Here is a 21,477-nt window from a genome sequence, read left to right as displayed (position 1 = left end):
TTATTGCTAGTATATATAATTTGTGAGCCGTTTTAAGTAAATATGTCAACAAACAGGGTGTGTTCAGTACTGAAGCCCGAAAATGGGTCACACTTTTGTTATTGTGCATTATGCGCACTCATTTGAATTGAAAAAAACGTCTTTGTACGTACATTTCATTATTTTGCATATAAATAGATGTGCATCAGCATCAGAGAGTTATTACAATGTTGTGAGAAGGCTCACTTACCTAACAAACTAACCAAAAATAGAGGGAAAGATATGATGGAATGGATCAGAAAGAGCTATTTGGATCTAATTTTGGTGCCATTGGCTTTTATGATCATTATTTCATATCATGTCTGGCTGTGGCATAAGGTTCGAACCCAACCCCTTACTACAATCATTGGCACAAATGCAATTGGCCGACGACTATGGGTTTCATCCATGATGAAGGTATTATAAGCCTATGTTTGTGCTTCTTTAGTTTGTGCTCTAATCATGATTGGTTTAGTGAAGTATAACTTGTGCACACAAGAAGCATATGATTGTCCCATCCAACATTAAGTATTTCCGAGCTCCTTGCTTTGTAAATACATGGCACTCCCGTATTCATGATATGCCATTCTTGGTTGTTGATTGATAAAGGATTGCTACTTCACTCCGCCCCTGGATTTATTGGCTTCACAAATCACTGATGCTTTAGTCTTTCAACGCAGCTGCCTTTGTCAAAGAGCATCTTCAATAGGGTGTCAATGGGGTAAAAAAAATCATGGTAAGGTTCTATATATTTTTAGAAACCATATATATATGGGTACTAAAAAACTAGACCATGTAGTGCCGGAACCAAAAAAAAACACCAGACCAAAACCGAAGGTTAGTTATCATATTAGCCTAACAAATTTGAAATAAAGTATATAAAAACTTAAGACTTCAATTTATTTATTTTTTTATAAAATACCATTTGTTAGTGTAATATGTAGTTTTCATGATACTTAACATATAAATAATTTTAAAAATACTATACTTAAAAGTATTATAGTTAACATCCTCAAATTGTTAACTTCACATACATATTATTTAATGATATAATTTCTTCTATCCATCTTTGGAAAATGACTGTTCGTGTGGTATATATTTTTGTGTTCTTAGTATGCATTTTCATGATAATAACAATAAAAAAAAATGTGTGTAAGAATGAATCTCTTGAAAACCGAGATGAAGAACTGGAACTAAAACCTGCAAAATTAATGGTTATTGGTTCTTACATCACTGCACTAGGAACCAACCGGACCAAAACCATTAACACCCCTAGTGATACCAACTCAAACATCCAGGACGGATTAAGGCCTTAAGGTGGGGCGGGGGATTTACCTGTAACATCAACAACCTAACAAAATATTAACAACATTGGCAGCAAGAACACCCTTAACTTTTATTTTCATGTTGTTCCTTAAAAGACACAAGCAAGAATTGAGTCTAAATTGTTTCTATATCTTGCTGTTAATATATTTTTTGCAGGATAATGATAAGAAGAACATATTGGCTGTGCAATCCCTTAGAAATGCTGTTATGGGCTCAACCCTGATGGCCACAACTTCAATCCTTCTATGCTCTGGCCTTGCTGCTGTGATTAGTAGTACTTACAGTGTAAAGAAGCCACTTGATATAAGTGATACCATCTATGGTGGCCATGGAGAATTCATGGTCGCCTTGAAATATGTCATCCTCCTCTCAATCTTCCTCTTTGCATTTTTATGTTATTCCTTATCAATCAGATTCATTAACCAAGTGAACTTCCTCATCAACACTCCATGTATCTGACCTACTTGAGAAAGGGTTCACTCTTAACGCAATTGGCAACAGACTCTTCTATGCAGCACTACCTCTTTTGCTCTGGATCTCTGGACCAGTACTTGTTTTCTTGTGTTCAGTTACCATGGTTGCTATATTGTACAATCTTGATGTCATTTTTGGGAGTGGGAAGAATGGTGTAATTGTTTATTGTTATCAAATTGGACGTAGTATATTATCTTCAATGAATCAATTGTGCATTTATAACACATGGTATTATTCATTCAATCGTCCGTATCTTTAACACGTTCTTTGGGCCAAAAGCTGTTATAATAATTACCAAAATAATAGCAATAATTAATTACATAACAGATATGGAAAAATGACCCACACGAGTCACGACAGCAATGGGCAAGTTAAAAAAAAAACGAGGTACAACCTCTAATCATTTGACACTTGAACCGAAACTGAAGCAGATTCAACAAACACCATCAGTTTCACTCTCTTTGACCCACTTATCTCTCATCTACACAACATTATTAGCCCATCGTTTTACTAATTGGTGCTGCATTTTTCAGTGCAATGTCAAACATGGGTTTTCCTTCTTGGCCTTCTGAAGCTGAGGTAACCGTTTTTTTTTGTTTGAAGATTTCATGATGGGTTTTTGTTGTTAGTCTTAAATTTTGTTTTTACTTCAGAAATGACATTTTTTTTTTGTGTGGTGCAATATTTGTTTGATGAATGTGGTGTGTGGAAACAATCAAGGCTTAAAAATTATGTATTTTGTATGCAAAATGTGCTATTCGAGAATTTGTGCCTATATAATAGTAATTTGTGAATGGAAATTGATAATGTAATGCGTTTTGATGTTTGTTAGTTGCCACTCTTGCTTTTATTCGCAGCTGAATGTACTACGTGCAGTGGTGTCGGGAATGAGTGGAAGGGATGCTGCCGAAGTTAGGGTTGTCGTCTCTCCTTATAGGATATGCCCATTGGGGGCTCATATTGATCATCAGGTTGGTCTAGTTACTTCTGTGGTTTATCCATTTTAAGTCTTAACATTCTTACTGTACTGCAGTCATTATATGAACATATTTTTCGTAGTTGCTCAATATTCAGCTCGACCATAACTGTCTACTTGAGTTTAGCTATGATTTTGTTATTAGTGGATTGTGTTGATCACTTACTCAATATGAAGCTTATTAGTGATAGGCATGCTGATCTTTAAATGCATTTTCGTGGTTTTCTGTTGAGCTTAACTACTAGTTTTAGCATGAGTAACATATTTTGATGGCATAGTGAATAGTGATATGGTTCCATATCATTATCTCACAAATCACTTAATAACCTAAGATGGTACTAAAAAGATAGATGCTGAGAAATTCAGAACCTGGCTTTTAGAGTTTACTTTGGGTCCTGGTTTTTATCATTGAGAGATTGAACTGACCTTGAGACAATTTTTAGTTATTTTCCTCTCTTTGGTAGTCTTGGTGGTGCCCATGCTGAGAGACACTATACATGCAAACATAGTTTTAGGTTTTCGAGAATTTCTAAGCATTGGAATGAGCTTTCTAAAGATAACGAAAATAGATTCTTGGAGGTATGGTGAATTGTAATAAATTGCAAGAATTAGACAAGGATGAGAACTTCTTAAATTTCTGTGAGGATATGTCTTTTACTCCTCTTGGGGCAGTGAATTTGCTGTTGAATCATAATATTCCTCTAAACAAGTGGTTACTCTATCTTAGACTGACAAACAATTGAAGAACACAGTAAAAAAAAAGGGCCTGAAGATTTCCAAAATTTTTAGTAAAATGCTGAGGGAGGAGCTTTGGCTGACCTGATATACATGTTATATTGTTATATGCTGTTGTCAATTTGTAACATGTACATTCTCTTCCATCCTGGTTGAATAAATTGTTTTACCAACAAAATTTAGGATACAGTTGGTTTTGATAATTAGTGTTCTTAATAATTTTTTGATAATGTATAGAGGCTAAGGCTTTGAATATACTAGCGATCTCATAAAGGCATATTAACCCCAATTACCTACCCACAATCTGTTGGCCTGAATTTGATCTTTAGAGTGATGGTTGTGCTAATATAATGCCCCATTGCCCCCTCATTGGTCTCTATTCTGCAAATTGTAGTTTGTGTTGGTCTCAATTTAATTACCTATGGGAAGTTCAGTTCAAAGTGTAATCTTATTAATACTCTCGTTTTTGCTCCATGCTTTGAATATTTACAGGGTGGAATTGTTTCAGCTATGACGATCAATAAGGGGGTACTTTTGGGGTTTATCCCATCTGGTGACCCTCAGGTGATAATGTTTTACTCTGTATAATATGAAGAACTGCTAGTGTTGAAAAACATTTCTCGTTTCACATTTGGTGTTTGATGGAATAATGCATATTAGAAGTCTGGTTTTTTTAGTAGTTACTATACTAGTTTGATTTGGTTTAGTTTTAGTTGCTTTCTATTTAAGACTCCTTGATCTCTAGAGATTGATTTTGTATAAATAAGGCCTTTGGTGTCACAAATTAGGGGACTGATATTGAGATTAGAGTGATTTCCGGATTAAAAGCGTTTAGATTTTAGGGTTATACTAAAATCCCCTTTTCCATCGAACTAGGTTAGACTTTAGCCTTAAGTTACAATTGATGTGTTGATTGGAGTTGCTTCTGCCTTCAATTCACGTCAGTGTTTTAAATTAAATCCACTCAATGGATGACCTTATCTAACCACTATTCACGCTGATCATTTCAGCAACCTAAAGTTACAAGCTATTTATTTTACTTTGATAACTTCATATGAACTGAAGTGATGAACGTCTCCTATCATAATTATGCACAAAGTCATGTTCCCTTGCTCAAATTTCTGTCCGCTTTTTAAAGTGATAAAAGCACTATATATAAACGTAACGGTGAAGATAAAATGACTTTGGTGGTCGAGTTCAACCTCTGATCTCTTGCCACTTGAGCATTGCTCATTACAAAGTCGGTGATCACGCAGGTCTTGTGATTTAGACTGTGAGATATTAGCATCTCTCACGTAGCGTCGAAGGCTTAATGTCATATTCTCCTACATTTTTATTTTATTTTATTTTTTGTTGTGATTTCGTCTCTATGCAAACTTAAGAGAGCATATCAGAATTTGTTTTGATGCTTAAAACTATGTCTAGCCTTGATCAACAATCAGTGAATGATTTCCAATGTGGAAACAAAAAGAAAAAAGAGCAATGTACGTTGAGTTATATTGTGGATCTGATTCTACTTCAAAATTTCCCATCTTTTATTATCTTCATTTTCTATTTGGTGAAGTAATGTTGGTCTTGGTATAGGTTGTACTTCGCTCTGGACAGTTTCATGGAGAAGTGAGATTTAGGTATTGTATTCTTTATCAATAGTGTATACAATTTTCTAAAGAAAGTTCAATTCAAGTAACAAAATAATCACCTTTACATTTTTACTTTCAACTAATCTTTTCTATGTTGAAAAATAGTCTGATATATGTCGTCTCTATTGTTTTAATCCACAATTACTAGCACACTGGTATTTTTTTGGGCTGAATATAAGGGTGCACATGTACTAAAAATTTGATAAATATGTTAAGTCGATAAAAGTTTGGTTTCCTTTTAGAAGACTGAATTACTATTTCTGTGAGAAAAATGTCTACGAGTTGTTGCTGAAGTTTGAACTGTTGAAGAACATTAGTTCGATGTTAAGGAGAATCCCTCTCTATCAGCAAAACCAAAATATTGATATGCACTGATATATCGGACTCTGATGTTTCGAAAAGTAGGGCAAGCCAAATACAGAAAAGGAAAGTAGCCAGGTAGGTGGATATACATCGGAAATATCAGTATCGCTAGCAGAAGATGTATGTGAAGTCGTCCTCATTGCTTTGCTGGACAGTTTCTTAACGATTCCCTAAAATTATATGCAAATGATTCGGAATGTTAAATGAAAGTAAGTAACCTCTTTCTTGGGATGCCATGAACCAGATTAGCTATGGATGTCTGACCCTTTTTGGCTTCCTTCTTGGCTGCTTGTTTGATTTGCAGCACGCATGTAATGGCTGAAGCTAGTCCTTACTTTAATCCAAATCGACCAAGAACTGGTGCTTAATTATTTATTTTGGTATTGGCTTGGGACTAGCTCTATCAGTTTTCTATTGTGGTCAGTAGGAACAAAAGTTTTGAAGTATACGGAGCCAGAATAACCACTTAGGGTATGACTAAGTTGAGACAATGTTGTTATGGAAGGTTGCTAAATTCTTACCTTGAGCCCTAAATTTTCATAAAAGGTTGACTAGGCATAGCCTGTATTACTTAAAGCGATGAAAACCACTCTTAGTTTCCTTTGTAAAAGTTTCTTTTAGACTATATTCAGCGGATTATTATGCAACCAATTGGTTTTTTGGTTGTAGGGTGGATGATGTTCAACAACCAAAGCATGCCATAAGAGCAAAGGAGAAAGCAAATGACTGTTCCAAAATCCATGAAGAGTGTATTTGGGGAAATTATGCAAGAGGAGCTTTGTATGCGTTGCAAAGAGTGCAAAAACAAATGACTCAGGTTGAAAGGCATTCTATACCCGTCAAATAAATATAAATATATATGGTGTATATTCTGTTTACAACACTTTTTATACAACACTCCTATAAAAGATGAATTATAGGCTGATCTGATCTTTCCACCAGGGAGATTGCCTCCACAAAAAATCAGCTCATTAGGAAAATCCTAACCACAAGAAAAAATTGTTCTCAAAGTATACATTCATTTCAACGGTCTAAAAATATCGACTTTTGAACCTATTTTGGCGACGTTCAAAATGTTCAATGGGGCTGGTTTTTTGTGAAGTTCTTCTCCACGGTGGGACAGTGGCGGAGCCAGGAATCTCCTCCAGGGGGCCTAGAGCCTAGCACGTAGTGGCTGGTGACGACATGCCAACAAATTAATAAAAAAACTACAATAGCAAATGATATAATCCACACTTTATTAGAAATGAACTATGTTACATGGACACCATATTTCAAAAATAATCCGTGTCTGATATGTATCCATGTGTCCATGTCGGACACATGCGAACACATATTGTGTGATATACCTCAGTTTTTGATATTTCGCCGTGTTAGACACTCCGTATCCGTGTCAATGTAACTTAGGAAATTAATTACTCTACGATTTTTTATAATTCCGGTTTGATTCGATGTGATCGGTGATGTCGACGTGATCGGTGATCAGGTGATGTCGTGATGGGTTGTAGACTTACTTATAGCAATTGAGTTGTCTATGTGATATCATTATATTTAAGTAGTAGTTATGTTGTATAATGTTACTTTTAAAAGTGAATCTATTTTATAGGGATTTTTAGTTGATATCTATGAAATTTTTGTAATGTGATAATAAAGTTTGGTCGGTTAGCCGGGCTAATTTTGGAAATTTTGGTTTGCTGGTCTTGGAAATTTGTGGTTGGGAGGATTTGAAAGTGTTAATAGATTCACGACGCAACGACATCACATAAATGATCATACTCTCTTTTTCTCTTCTTCGCTCCTTCCCACTGCATTGCAGTATAGTTTTAGTGTATTAGTATTGCGAAAATATATGCTTATGCCAGTATATTTGCTGCTGCTGTTGTAGGGTATCGTTGGATTCATTTGTGGTTCTGAAGGACTTGATAGTTCAGGCCTTAGCTCTTCAGCTGCTGTAAGTCAATTTTATAACAATATGGAAGGTGCCTTGTGTATAAATTTTGAAATATAGTTTGAGTTATTATTCCCTTACGAAGCAGAGAACCTTTAATAGCAACTAGAAAACCAACTTTAGTTGTGAAAAAATATCCTATGTTCCTTAGAAAATTTTGAAAGCTGGATGTTAAAGGTATAATTGCTTTGCGAATAAAATTTTCAGAATAAGGTGAGTTTGAACCTAGTTATATCATTAGTCCTCTCAAAGGCATCACTTTGTAAGCAGTTAACTTCCATTTTAGACGAAAAAGATTCCCAGAATCGTCCAGAAGTAATTGTGTAGATACTTTTAGGTTTCTCTTTGAATCCAATCATTTTCAATCATTCTCAACATCAAAGCTTTGTCCCAAATGTCTAGTATAGACTGGACGAGCATAGCACTCCGTATGATTCTATCTAAAACTGTGTCTTAAATTCAAATCATCAAGCGTAATGTTGATTAAGCGTGATGTTTTCTTCCATGCATTGCTAATAATTGTGTCTTAATTAGAATAACATGGAACGGCAGCTCCTCTCTTTGCATGGCTAATGTTGATGTTTTATTTCATTTTCTGAATAAGTCTTTTGTTGGTATTTCAGGCTGGAGTAGCTTACCTGTTGGCTCTGGAATGTGCAAATAATTTAATCGTGTCTCCTACTGAAAATATTGAACTGGATAGGTAACGTTTTTAACAAATAATAGTGCTTACTGATCAAAATAAGTTAAAAGTATATATCATTATCAGATGTTCTTTTCATCTATAATTTGGATAGAAAGTAGGAAACTAAGGATTTTTACATGCAAGCAAGAAAATTTGGTGTGTAACTCTTTATCAGAGGATCAGATTAAATTAGAGACTACGAAGATTGATTACAAAATGAAAATCCACCATCTATTGTTTCCGATCTAGCTTATTTTTGTACAATGCATCCCTGAATTATCAAGCAAAAATTAACTATGTGCGGGTCTCACATGGCTCCGCACATGCCTGACAATACCTGAGAGCACATGCACCTGATAAACAGTTGCATTGGTGTCACCTCAGGCTAAAATGCCTGTGGAATTCACCTCACAAACTAATGCTAGTATGGTATACATACATGTGGCCTCATTTCACTAAGTTACTTAGAAGATGAAAGTCAAAAGCATTTTCTATGACCACTTGGTCTTTGTGGTTGAAAGATGCCTCAAAATCGGATGATTAGTGATTATTCTCAGAAATTTACTACCATCCAAATGCAATTGGTATTTAAACCATTGGATTTGGTGTATTGTTTGAAAAAACACGTCTGTACAGTTGCTGTTTGATATTGGGTGGCACGTGATTTTAGCCTGGGTGGCATAGAAGCAACTCTTGGAATGTTTTTTTTTCTTATTAACGCTTCTTCTGTTTGTCACTGTCCATGTTGCACTACAATATTATTTGTTCCTAATTTTTGTTCCTCATAGTTGCGACCGTTTGTTTCGCAGGCTGATTGAAAATGAATATTTAGGCGTTAGAAATGGTATTTTGGATCAGTCGGCCGTATTACTTTCTAGACATGGTTGTCTTACTTGCATGAACTGCAAGGTAAGCATGGCTTCCCTTCTCTTTAAAACAAATGGGTATTCTTATTTTACTTGGAAGTTTACTTTTTCCCACAGCTAGTAAATTCGTGGACGGCAAAAGTTCGATACAGAAATTATTCGCCTAAGATTCGAAATGTTTAACAATAATACTTTTAAATATTCGGTCAAATAAAATGCTAATGGCAAAAATACGATATACGTGTTTTAAACGGGTATAATACAAATGCATTCCTTTAAAATTTGGCTATATATTTTACATTTAAAACTTTGATATATAAGTATATAACGTTTTTATTTTGATTTTTACAATTTTATTCATGAAAAAGTAATACAAATGTCAAATTTTTGGCTCTACTTACTATTACTAACACAAACAAAATTAAAAACGTACAACCAACACATCCATTCCTGGTAAACAAGATTGCTTTGGAGTTTTGATCTTCAAGGCTATGGCTTCAAGAACTAAAAAATTGTGGCATTGTTTTCTAGCTATGGCTTAAAGCCTTCAAGAACTAAACACATGATTTTCTTATTCTTTAGTCTAAGCATTTAGGGATACTTTAATCTCTACTTTTTTAGTCGGTTGAGTTTTTGAAGTATTAAAGTACGAGAGTTTCCATTTCCAGTTTCCAACTTTTACAATAAAAGCCCCGTTTTTTTTTTAATTTCAATAATTTGGCAGGCCCAAGAAATTCGCGTATTAAACCGCATCTTTCAAATATTCGCCATCTTTTTCATTTTATACGGGAATCCTTATAATACGTGAATAATTCGCGAATTAAATGGCGAATTACTAACTATGCTTTTTCCTATTACAAGATCAATATCTTGATAGGGTGTGAGATGAATTTTAGGTGGTAAGATGTCATCTCTCCGTTTCTCCTCAAGAGCACTCAAGTCCTTGATTATATTGAGATGATTAACTTTTTTTGATACCAACCAACCAAACTTGTTTGTTCAGTTCAACAGAGAGGGGGCGGGGACCTTTAAAGTTTCAAATCTTAACATAGATTTATTAGCGTTTTTTTTACCCCGCATACATATAGCTTGATCTCCCTACCAGTCTACCACCACATATTCCTACAGCCAACCCCATACTAAATTCTCAAGGAAAATTCTTGTGGGTGACTATCTCAAGAAAAAATTTGTAGCATCTCATAAAGGAATGCATAAATTCCAGAGTCACAGGTTTATGATCTGAAGTGGTGGAAGAGTGAAATATATGAAAACAAAAATTAGGAACTCGTCTTCCCAAATCCCATTTTGATCAAGAATCTGTCGAGGCCGAACAAGGGCAGATTCTTCTCAGGACTGGACCAAGCATTTGGGCGGAGGTTCAAGACTGCATTGCGAGTTTGCCCTACCCCCCTTGTTCCTTAACAAATTTCCTCTGTGCATTGTATGATCAGGTGTCCTGACTCCTGACCCTCAATGAGTGTGCTCCTTAGGTGTTTTCTTGTTCTTGTTTACTACCAATTTGAATTCATATCATTGTGCATCCTGAAACTTTTTTTTTAAGGTTTATGTTTGTCATACATTTAATTCTTTTTCTCTTCTGCATTGACTTTTGCTCATTAATTAGCTCTTCCTGTGCAGACGAAGGAACACAAGCTTATACACCCACCAAAGTTGCAAAAGAATGGAGTCTCTGAGGAACAAAAAACATACAAGATACTCTTAGCATTTTCAGGATTAAAGCAGGCATTAACTAGTAATCCTGGGTATAACCAGCGAGTTGCTGAGTGCCGAGAGGCTGCAAGACTTCTGTTAGAGTAAGACTTCTGCTTGTTATTCAGAACACCCAAAATACTATTTTCATAACATTATGGTAGTCACAGACTCTTAGTCCTGAAGAAGATGAACATGCCAAGTTGTTTATCTGCTTTTCAGCTAGCCCTAGAGTATGTCTGGGAATATCTCAAATTCGACCCAGATCCTACTCGGTAAAGCTGATTCTCAAATATGTGGAAGCCTAGCATCTAAGAATTGCTAATACCTGCTAGTTCCGGTTCTTGATTGGTTACTTGAAAGCTAAGCCTAATTTTAAGTATAAATTGATAAATGTATAATAATTTTGGTGACTAGAAAAACAAAAGAGTATAACACTGTTTAGTCAACTCCATTACCTGGCGAAGCTGTTGCTCATTCTAATAGATTACAACTCTTCAAATACACCTGCAGACGTTACCTTTTATCCTGAGGCTTAGTCAGAAGTCAGAACACCTACATGAGAGCGACGTGGCGGTTGATCATGACTACTTCACTTGAGTAGCTTTGTTGGGTGACCCCCTTTTGCTTTCCCTGTTCGTGTTGGTTCTTGAGGTATTAAGCAGGATCATTTGTACAGCTAATGCTCTTTGAGTGGTTGAGGGGTTTACGATAGACCAAAAGTGTTAGTAACCCATTTGTCATATGCAGATGACGGCGTGGTCTTTCTGGACAGAAACCTTACTCCACGTAGGTTTCGTTGTGAGATTCTTTGCTGCTTTGTGGTAGTTTTAGGGCTCAAAGTCGACGTGACGACACTAGTGATATTGGTAGGCTTGCTGAGGTCTTTAAGTGTGGTGTTGGGACCTTTCCTTCAACATATCTGGGTCTCCCCCATGGGGGGAGAATAAGTCTGGCTATTTTGGACCAGGTTGCATAGAAGTTCCACATGGATTTGTAACTTGGAGCAAGGTTGGTAATGCCACGATGACTATTTTGATTAAGAGCACCCCTTCGAGTGTACTCATGTGGCATAAGTCCTTTTTCTGATGCCACAGAGTGTACTTAAAAGGATAAAGAGGAGTATCAGGAACTTACAGAAGGGCAGCTCTGAGGTAAGCATTGCTACCACTTGCTCATTTGGACGAGAGTGTACGTCTAAGAAAGATGAAGTTTTCGGGTCAATTTCATTTGGTTTTGATGTGTGTACATGGCTTTGTAGGTTTAATAGTGGGTAATTGGTGGGTCCATATGTTGTTATGTTTGGAGAGGCATTAGGAGAGGCCTTAATGCTTTTCAGAGAGAGACCAAATATAGGATTATAGGCTATGACTAGAGCTAGGATTAGATTTTGGAAGGATAGGTGGCTGGAGGATGTTGAGATGTTTAGTGTAGCTCCTCATAAATGTTTAAAGCCTTGCACCATAATTTAAAAGTTTATGGGCTTCTACACTCATCACCAAAATGGTTTTGAGGTGGATGCTCCAAAGTTTAAGATGGTATTAGAGTAGGATATTGTATTTTGCCCAAAGGGCCCGTTTACCAAGTATGTTGCCCACATATTAGGCTCCTATAATGCCACGTGAGGGAGCGTGTTGGCATGTTTAAAGCCTTACAATTCAGTATAAAAATTCATGGTTTTGAGTTGGATGACTCTATTGTTGAAGAGGCTTGTACTTGGTTTTCTAGAGACAATGCTATCTCGGTCTCTAAAATTTAAACCATTGCAATTTCATGAGATTAAACCATTTGCAATTTCATGAGATTAGACAATAGGAAACTTGGGTGGGGTTTGAGTATTGATAGTGCTAGCTGACATGGATATCGTGAGTTGTTTTGTCTTCTTGAAGCGATTGAATACTATTATTTTGTGATATCAAGTAGAGATTGTTGTCTTTGGGCAGTCAACAAGATTGGCAGAATTTCCTCCCAAGTCTTTCTATTTTGCCCTTTGTCTTCATCTTTGTGTTCAGATAGATGTAGTGTCATCCTGAGCTTGTTGACCGCATTCTAGGTGTGTCCCACCTATGTTATCTCCCCAAGCCTCCTCTCACATTAGTAGAATTGACCCATCTAAATAAATTCGAGCTTATGAAAAAATTGACAATTTAACATAGTATCAGAGCTAAGGTTGATAATAGGTCTCGGTATCGAGTCTTGTCAGGTGGAGTTTGCACAAAAGTAAAATGTGCCTACCCTTGTTGATATCCAGTGTGCCCCCTAAGGGTGAGTGTTGACCCCATTCTAGGTGTGTCTCAAGTCCCACTTATATTATCTCCCAGAGACTCCTCTCATATTAATAGAATGGACTCTTTTACATAAGTTCGAGTTTATGGAGAAATTAACAATGTTACAGAGCTTTCCAAGCACCCACATTTGGATATCCAATACTCCCTCCAAAGTCTTCTTGCCTGCTGCTCAGGATGGAATCTTTAATTTTTGTCCTATGTGTATGTCAGATGGGGAATCCGTTAGCCAGACTTTCATCCATTGTCATTATTCTTGAGAGGTTCTTTGTCATTTTGTTTATCAGTCTGTGGGTTTTGGTAGTTCGTCCCTGAATGAATTCTTAGCATCCTAGATCTAGAGAATCCATTCTTCTGTTGGGAGAAAATTGTGGACTATCATACCACCTTTTGCCATCCTGTGGGGCCTAAGAGTATACACTTTAATGGCAGATTCTTATCGGTGGAGGAAGTGATTATTTGGTTAAAGGGTTAATGTTTCCATAGTTGATGATTTGGGATGAGTGGAGGGTTATGCCATTCCACGTCTTCGTATTTCAATTGGATTCTAGTTTGTGTTTTTCAATGAATTGTATTGTTTTTTGTAGGTTTGTTGTACATCTCGCGCATGTAGAGTAGGATTCTAATTGTATACATCTAAATATTTCCCATTTCTTTCTTAATTATATATATAATTTCTCTACTTCAACCGTTTAAAATGTAAATAAGTCAATGGAATCATTGCTTAGTTTAGGGACTGGTAAAAACTATTATACTAGTGTAGTGACTTTTCTCAAAGCCTTTAGTTTCTTTTCAAATTTCCAAAAATGAGATCTTACTGTTGGGTGATTTCCACTAGGAGGTAACACCTCAACCTATGTACTTTAAACCCAAATGACTTCCATTAGAGCTCACACCAATGATATCACCTACCCCAAGAATCTTGGTAGTTATCACAACAAACTCAATAGAGCAGAGGCTACTAATTTATCCACAAGCAAACAAAATGAAGTAATAAATGCGAAAGTAAACGCAAAGAGACACAAGATTTAAAGTGGTTCAGTAATTGTTGCCTACATCCACACAGAGCCAAGCTTCCACTAGAATATGTATTAGAGAGTTTACAAGAAGCAACCTTACTCAAACCTTAGCTCAATTGAGCTCCCACTTTTCCAAATCTCTCACAATTATCTCTTATCTTTCAAACCCTAACTCTATTTCCTTTATATGTGTACATGGAAAAATGGAGAAAAAACAATTCATGGGTATGGGTATAGGTTCAGGTATGTCATTTCTTGTGATATATTTTTGCTCCTCCAAAAGAAATGGTAATGGTACGATGCCAAATCCAAATGACATTGTCCAGGTATCTCATTCCTTGTGACATACTTTACTCATCTAAAAAGGGATCAGTAGAAATGGGTATGATGCTAAATCCATATGACATTGTTTGGGTATGTCATTTCTTGTGACATACTTTCTTCCTTGCACACATCTCCATGGTAAGATGTGATTCCACCGGAGCAAAGCTCAACGGGATACACCATCTTAACAATCTCCCATTTGGAGCTGTTGACAAATGCAACTCCATTAGACCTCAATTGTAACCACTCTTTCCAATCCAATCCACTAATGTGAAGATCGGCTCATCCAACATGGTCTTCAAGCTAGAGGACCCACCGAAGTTGAACACATCTTCAACTTGGTATTCAACACACCCCTTCCATAACAAAAGCATGTCGCAGTATTATGCCATGAATATCTCGATATCCACTTCACATTGATGTTTGTAAAGATTAGCGATAAACCTCAAATCAACTCTCACTGCATGGGATATATCTGGGCGTGTGCAAGCCATGTACAACCGCCTAGGGGCTTGTTGGAAACCATACAAGCTCTTTTTTAGCTTGTGTGTCATATTCTCTCTATTCTTCCTTAGTAAAACCACCTATTGTCGCGTGAAAATCTCCTCAACATGGTCACAATGGAGGTGAGTAGTTTTCACTCTAACTGCTTAAGATTTAAACTTTCCATTACAACAAAACTAAACACTGACTGAAAAGTATTTGGGGAGAATATCACTGCCATATATATCTCTTGGAACCATTATGTTCCTTTTGACTCGATACACCCATTTGCTCTGTAGAGTCATGTCAATTGGTACTTTGGCCAACAGTCTCATCATGCATAATAAGTTCCTATTTGCTAGCATCACCAACCTCCAATGCCGCATCATAGCAATGGAGTTCACTATCATCAGTAAGTAAATAGGTGGAGGGATATTTCAAGCTCGGTACAGGTTGCCTGGATAACCTCCTTAGTGCACGAGGTGAAGATGGATTTAGTGTTGTAGTCTCCTCATCTAAGTCACTACTATCATCATTTGACTGTGGAACTTCCACAACACCACAATTGATATCAAAGCCTTCCAACTCAACATTCTCAATGCCACTCTCTGTAACCGGCTTCATGGGTTGTGCTTCATTTCTATCCTTGTACAATTTCTATCCTTGTACAAAACCATCTCATTGAACACGACATTTCTGCTTCGAATAACTTTCCGGTTTTGATCATCCCAAAAGCGATAACTAAAATCATCATCGCCATATCCAATGAAGGTACACATGACATCAAACTTACTCCTAGCTTGGTCATTAATGTGCACATAGGACACACACCCAAACACTCTCAAATGGGAAAGGTTCGCATCCTTCCCGCTCCACACCTCTTCTGGAATCCTAAAATCCAAAGGTACTGACGGTCCTCGGTTGATTAGGCAAGTTGTTGTGCTAATGTTGTCTGCCCAGAATTGCTCAGGCAAGCCTTCTTGTGTACGCATGCACCTAGCCCTATCTGTCAATGTTCTAATCATCCACTTTGCACATTCTCCTGAGGTGTTCATAGCAAAGTCTTTTCCATCTTGATGCCACTGTCGGCACAATACTCCTCAAACCCTGAATCAAAATACTCTCTACCATTACCGAATCTCAGCTTCTTCACCTTGAAGCATGTCTCATTCTCAACCATGGTTTTCTACGTCTTGAACACTTCTAATACCTCGGACTTGTGTCTCAAAAAATAGACTCATACTTTCCTAGTATGGTTATCAATGTAAGTCACAAAGTATGACTTCCCGCCAAGGGAAGAGACATTAGATGACCTCAAACATCCGTATGAATCAACTCAAGCTTACTCCTAGCTATATAAGTTCGACCCATCTTCTAAAAACTCACCCTTCTTTGCTTTTCAATCAGTGGGAGTTTACCAGTGGAGTGAAGGACTTGCATTCCTTTCTCACTCATGTGACCAAGTCTGCGGTGTCAAATATTCGGATCTTTTTTGCCATTTGTTACGACAATCGACCCACACCCATGTGTGGTCATGTAGAGAGTACCATCTTTGTCGCCTTTAGCAACTATTAGAGAACCCTTAGAGACCTTCGAAGTATCCCTTATGAAGATTTTAACATATCCTTCACTAGCTAATTGCCCCACCGAAATCAAATTCTTTCTCAAATCCGGAACGTAATGAATTTCCCTCAATAACCATGTCATGTCTTTCTTTCAACTTGACACGGACATCACCTTTGCCAACAATGGCACAAGATTGGTCATCACTACGAAAGACATTTCCAAGGTCACCTTTGGTGTAGTTCTCAAAGAACTCTCGATCTGAGGTCACATGGAATGATGCGCCAGAAACTAACACCCAATACTCCTTGTTGTTCTCCATCGAACATATCAAAGCATCATCTTCCACTTCAACTACATTAGCTGCTTGATTCTTCTTTTAGTTGTCATTCCTTGATGTTTGACATCGGTTATTGTAAAGACTAGGCAAACCACAATTGTAACATACAATGATACTATCATCTCTAGGAGCATGAGAGTTCAATCTCATCCTTCTAATACTCGGTGTTTTGTCAGCACCAGACTGAATCTTTCTTCAATAAATGCAGATGATCAATTGAACATAACGGCATACACAGATTTACCAACAAAGTCATCATGATACCTCCATTTACCATTCCAGATTATAGGAATGAGTGTTTATTTTCCAAAGTACAATTTATCTGCATTGTGCATCATCTATTTCCAAGAGTTGGGAATAATAACCTAATCTTTTTGGGGTTCTTCTTAGATGTTCTTTCCTGAGATATATTTATTTACTCAGATGTACATGTTACATTTATTTCCCAGAGTTTAGCATAATCTCAGTGTTGAGCATGTACATATTGAAAGTTATATAATACGTTTTGTTCTTGCAGAGCTTCTGGGAATGGACAGATGGAGCCTCTTCTTTGCAATGGTCATTATTTTGATCAAACTTTTAATACAACTTTGAAGTACATAGGTTTTATCTCATTTGGAGACTGATTACCTTGTTTTCTTGTCAAAATAGTTGAGCCAGCAGCATATGAAGCTAATAAGGTATCACCATTACTTGTTTTTATTTACTTTAGTGTAAATGGTTCTGTATCACTTCTTTCTTAGCTTCTTTTTATACAGCTGAGTAAAACATGTGGTATTTGCTGTGCATAATTTCATAAATCTAAAATTTGAAATGACTGTAAAGTATGTACATCTCTCTCCTGTTTCTTTACCGACTTTAATATTAGATTATGTGGTTGCATCTGTCAATTTGTGTACAAGAATATGTGATCCTACTGTTTGAACAGATAAAGAGTTATGCTATTTTGTCTAGAACATTTTATATCCAACATCCAAGAGAATTCTCCGACCACAAGATTTTTTACATGATTCCTTCTAATACCCTGTTCTATTCGTAATAGTTTGATCTGTTATCAATGCAGTTATGCACCTTCATAAAACATGCATGCAAAATTTCAAAGAAATATATGAATAAAAATTCAGTAGGGTATAAATTCTTGTAGCATAATTGTTATGGCTCTAGAATGTGGAATAATGAAAATACTGGGCAGGAAAAGAAAAGGAGGTCTTTAACTTGAATATATCAATTGCTTATGTCTGCTCACTGAGCTATTTTATTTATTCAATCATGGTGGTATATGATTAAATACTTTATTGTCTATTTGATATTCTGAAACTCTTACGCCAGCAACTATAGATAAATTGTGAGTGGTTCAATATTTTTGTTTCCGTTCTTTCTGCAGTATAAACTTGAATCCAGTCTAGCCAGAAGAGCAGAACACTATTTCTCAGAAAACATGAGGGTAACTAAAGGTATCGCCTAAACTGGATATGTTGCAATTCCTTCGTAATGTTGCAGGCTGCTACAACTATCTTTATCCTACAATATTGGTTTATCTGACGATTGCAGGACTTGAGGCATGGGCATCCGGGAAATGGGAAGAATTTGGAAAGCTGATTTCTGCTTCTGGTCTGAGTTCCATTCAGAACTATGAGTGTGGTAAGATACAAGCTGTTCTGTTGATTGGTTCTCTCCTCTGCATTTCCAAGAAGGATTTTTGGCTAAAAGAAACATGGTGGCTGTTTAGTTACATACGTATTATAAAAATAAGTAATGCAATACCTATATCCTCAATCCGCTAAATAAGTCCCCCATCCCCGCCTCCCTTCCTCTGCTTTTATAGTTATTGTGGGTGCTTTTCACCCCATGTCACCGAGTAATAAGACACTCTATATGAGGACACTTTATGTTATTATGTATACACATGGGGATCGCGATACTAATTTTGTACTCTTTTGCTTTCTGGATATGCTTGAATATTTCTTAAACAAATTATGGATCTGAAATTTTACACATATACTTGAAGTAACCATTACAAATGTCATGCTTTTTGAGTTGCCTGGGTAGCATAAATTTCCCCATGTACCATAATCTGGATCTCAGTCACGTCCATCATGTTACATGCTACAAGTTACTGAAAACATTTTCAGTAGTGGAATTCCAAGGACAAAAAAGAGAGAGAGAGAGAGAAGATTATCATCTTTCTTTCTATTCATATTATATTTTTCTGAATTGTAATCTTTGATATCTCATGTACCAAACTTTTGTCAAACATAAAGTTTATGCTTACGGTACAGGTTTCCATTCTCTGATTACAAAGGCACCGTTTTTATAACTCGGACTCTCAAGAAACTTAATTTAGTAAACCTAAGAAAATTTCTTAAACTTGTTCAATGTGACTTGAAGTCCTAGTTATAATAAAAGTTTAAAACACAAAAAAACTCAAAACTTGTCCATTTTTCTTAGCCTATTTTTAAACACTATTTGGACTACGGAAATGCATAAATCTTAATAAAACTTGTGTTACATGTTGATGTTGAAATCTTTTCAATGCATCGACTGATTCAATGTCCATGCTCTGCATCTGCATCTCATCAATTTTCTTGCAAGATTTGGGTTATAACTCTTCTTTTTTATGTTATTTCGTTGTGATTACTGTTTTTATTTTTGCTTACTTGAGAAGTATGTGGCGGAGAATCTCTAGAAAAGGGGTACTGAAATTTCCAACTTAGGTTCTATCTTGAGTGAGGAGTGGGAAATTTTCTTTGCTTCTTTCAACAAACTCTGGACACAACCAGACGATATCGAGAATTTTTTTGATAGGAAGATTACAGTGCATCAAGGTTAGCGAACACATCATGGTTGACTCAACATGCGCATCAGGCAACCATAAAGACCGTTTGGAAGAGAATGAGGAGCTACCGAAGATGTGGAAGATGATGTGCAATGATTATAGTGGTTGTTAAAAGAAACTTTGTTTACTTTGGCCTCTAGCGTATCTTATCGAAGCCACGGGTCTAATTTGGTAATTAGCTAGGTTCAAATATTTTGATCAACATGGGAGGGCTTTCTATCTCTTAGAATCGATTTTTTTCTTGTACACCTCGGGCTTGATATTTAACTGTGTTGTCACCTCTTTTATTATCTTGGTCAAGGGGAAGAAACTTGGGTTAATTTGTGTAGGCTAAATGGCCACTGGAAGTGTGCTAAGGGTTGATAAATTAGTTTCCATGAAGATGTGTGAGGACACCCCTTCTCCTCATCTCTTTATCCTATCATCTTTGCTACTTTGTTACTGATAGTGCTTTTGATACAAAATTTAAAACTAGTGACTTAGGACTCCAATTTTGTTTTAATTTTTCATTGCCATATACCTTGAAACTGCTTATGCAATTAGGTGAATTTCCGTATGTCCATTATTGTCTTACTTTATTACTCTTTTATTACCAGAATTTCCTTGCCCTTTGTAGGTCTATGTACCAAGGTTGCATATAGTTGCATTTTTCGCATTTATCCTTAGGTTTAGGTGTGTGCATGGTGCATGCTCTCCAAAACTTCTGTTGTCATGAATTGCAGGTTGCGAGCCATTAATACAATTGTATGAGATTCTTTTGAGAGCTCCTGGAGTGTTTGGAGCACGGTTCAGCGGTGCTGGGTTTAGAGGCTGTTGTCTTGCATTTGTCGAGTCTCATCATGCTGCAGAAGCCGTGTCTTTCGTCAGGAATGAGTATCCTAAGTTACAGCCCCAGCTAGCGAGCAATCTTAAAAAAGATAATGCGGTACTTATCTGTGAAGCAGGGGACTGTGCTCATGTAATCTAACCAGTATGTGTTCATCATCACGGCCCTTAATTTTGTCTCTCTTAATTTGAGATGCTTTCACGTCTTCAATTGTTATATTGTCCCTGTTGTATTTTTGGTTGACCATATGCACATAACTATCTGTCGTTTTTTTTTTTTTTTTTTTTGATAAATGTACAGGTATACATGTAATAATGTTGAAGAATCTGCCATGCAGAACTATTTTTTGTGTATTGTAATCGTTTATGTATGTTGGAACTAAATAAAAGAATAACATTTTATAAGCTCAGACCTGCTTTATCTTCGAATCAGTCTTAGTGCAATCCAGCATGGGCCAAAGATCTGTTCACTCTTTTAGGGATGCCTAAGATCTGATCCTAAGATGCCTAAGATCTGTTCACTCTTTTAGGGAACAAAGTCTATTTGCGTCATTGAAGTAGATAGAAAACTATATGTTTTTTTTTTGGAAAATTATGATTTGTAGTATAATAATCACAAGTGAAAGTTGCGTTAAACATTTAACCTCGGCCAACAGAAAAAACTACAATAACGAAAATAAAATATTATTGGTAGCCGCTGTTACATTGCTAAGAAATTACTAAAATGATGAGGATAGCTTCCTCTATAACTGACAGTAGTTAGTTTCATTAGAAGTGCGCTAACATCAACCAGTGCTTACCCAAGACCTTTTGCCAAATTTAGCTCCCACTTTATAGATTTACTATAAATGCAGAATGCAGTGTCTATGTGGGATTGTACATTTGTGTTGTTTGGAACTTAGTCCAAACGGTGTGGCTATTTAGTCCAAACGGTGTGGCTATATCGTTGGGTTTGCACAATGAATGACCCGACTAATAGCACACTTGTAATAATTGTTTTTTTTTTGGGGTCTGCCCAACACAATATGGGGTCTGTCAATAACAAATACCCAATTATACAT

At 36.5% G+C, this 21,477-nt stretch overlaps 1 protein-coding gene across 4 annotated transcripts; it reads left to right on the top strand.

Moving 5' to 3' along the window:
* The first annotated feature begins 197 nt into the window (after window positions 1-197).
* GALAK (galacturonic acid kinase) lies at window positions 198-20,826 on the top strand. Of its 4 annotated transcripts, XM_086601670.1 has the most exons (17): window positions 198-435; window positions 1,501-2,046; window positions 2,352-2,397; window positions 2,676-2,789; window positions 4,022-4,093; window positions 5,114-5,157; window positions 6,202-6,349; window positions 7,418-7,483; window positions 8,104-8,183; window positions 8,975-9,074; window positions 10,670-10,845; window positions 17,273-17,313; window positions 17,407-17,435; window positions 18,140-18,209; window positions 18,307-18,396; window positions 20,314-20,561; window positions 20,718-20,826. In XM_086601670.1, the coding sequence occupies exons 2-16, from the start codon at window positions 1,919-1,921 to the stop codon at window positions 20,556-20,558; spliced, it is 1,449 nt and encodes a 482-aa protein (XP_086457796.1). In that variant the 5' UTR covers window positions 198-435; window positions 1,501-1,918; the 3' UTR covers window positions 20,559-20,561; window positions 20,718-20,826. The 4 variants fall into 4 exon arrangements, with proteins under 4 accessions (XP_086457796.1, XP_086457795.1, XP_086457797.1 ...); XM_086601669.1 differs by having other exon boundaries at window positions 20,314-20,826; XM_086601671.1 differs by lacking the exon at window positions 198-435 and having other exon boundaries at window positions 1,396-2,046; window positions 20,314-20,826.
* Window positions 20,827-21,477: the final 651 nt, after the last annotated feature.

Source organism: Coptis chinensis, chromosome 3, assembly GCF_015680905.1.
Source record: "Coptis chinensis isolate HL-2020 chromosome 3, ASM1568090v1, whole genome shotgun sequence".
NCBI lineage: Eukaryota > Viridiplantae > Streptophyta > Magnoliopsida > Ranunculales > Ranunculaceae > Coptis > Coptis chinensis.
Note: the sequence above shows the minus strand (reverse complement) of the source record. Positions and strands in the feature narration are given on the sequence as shown.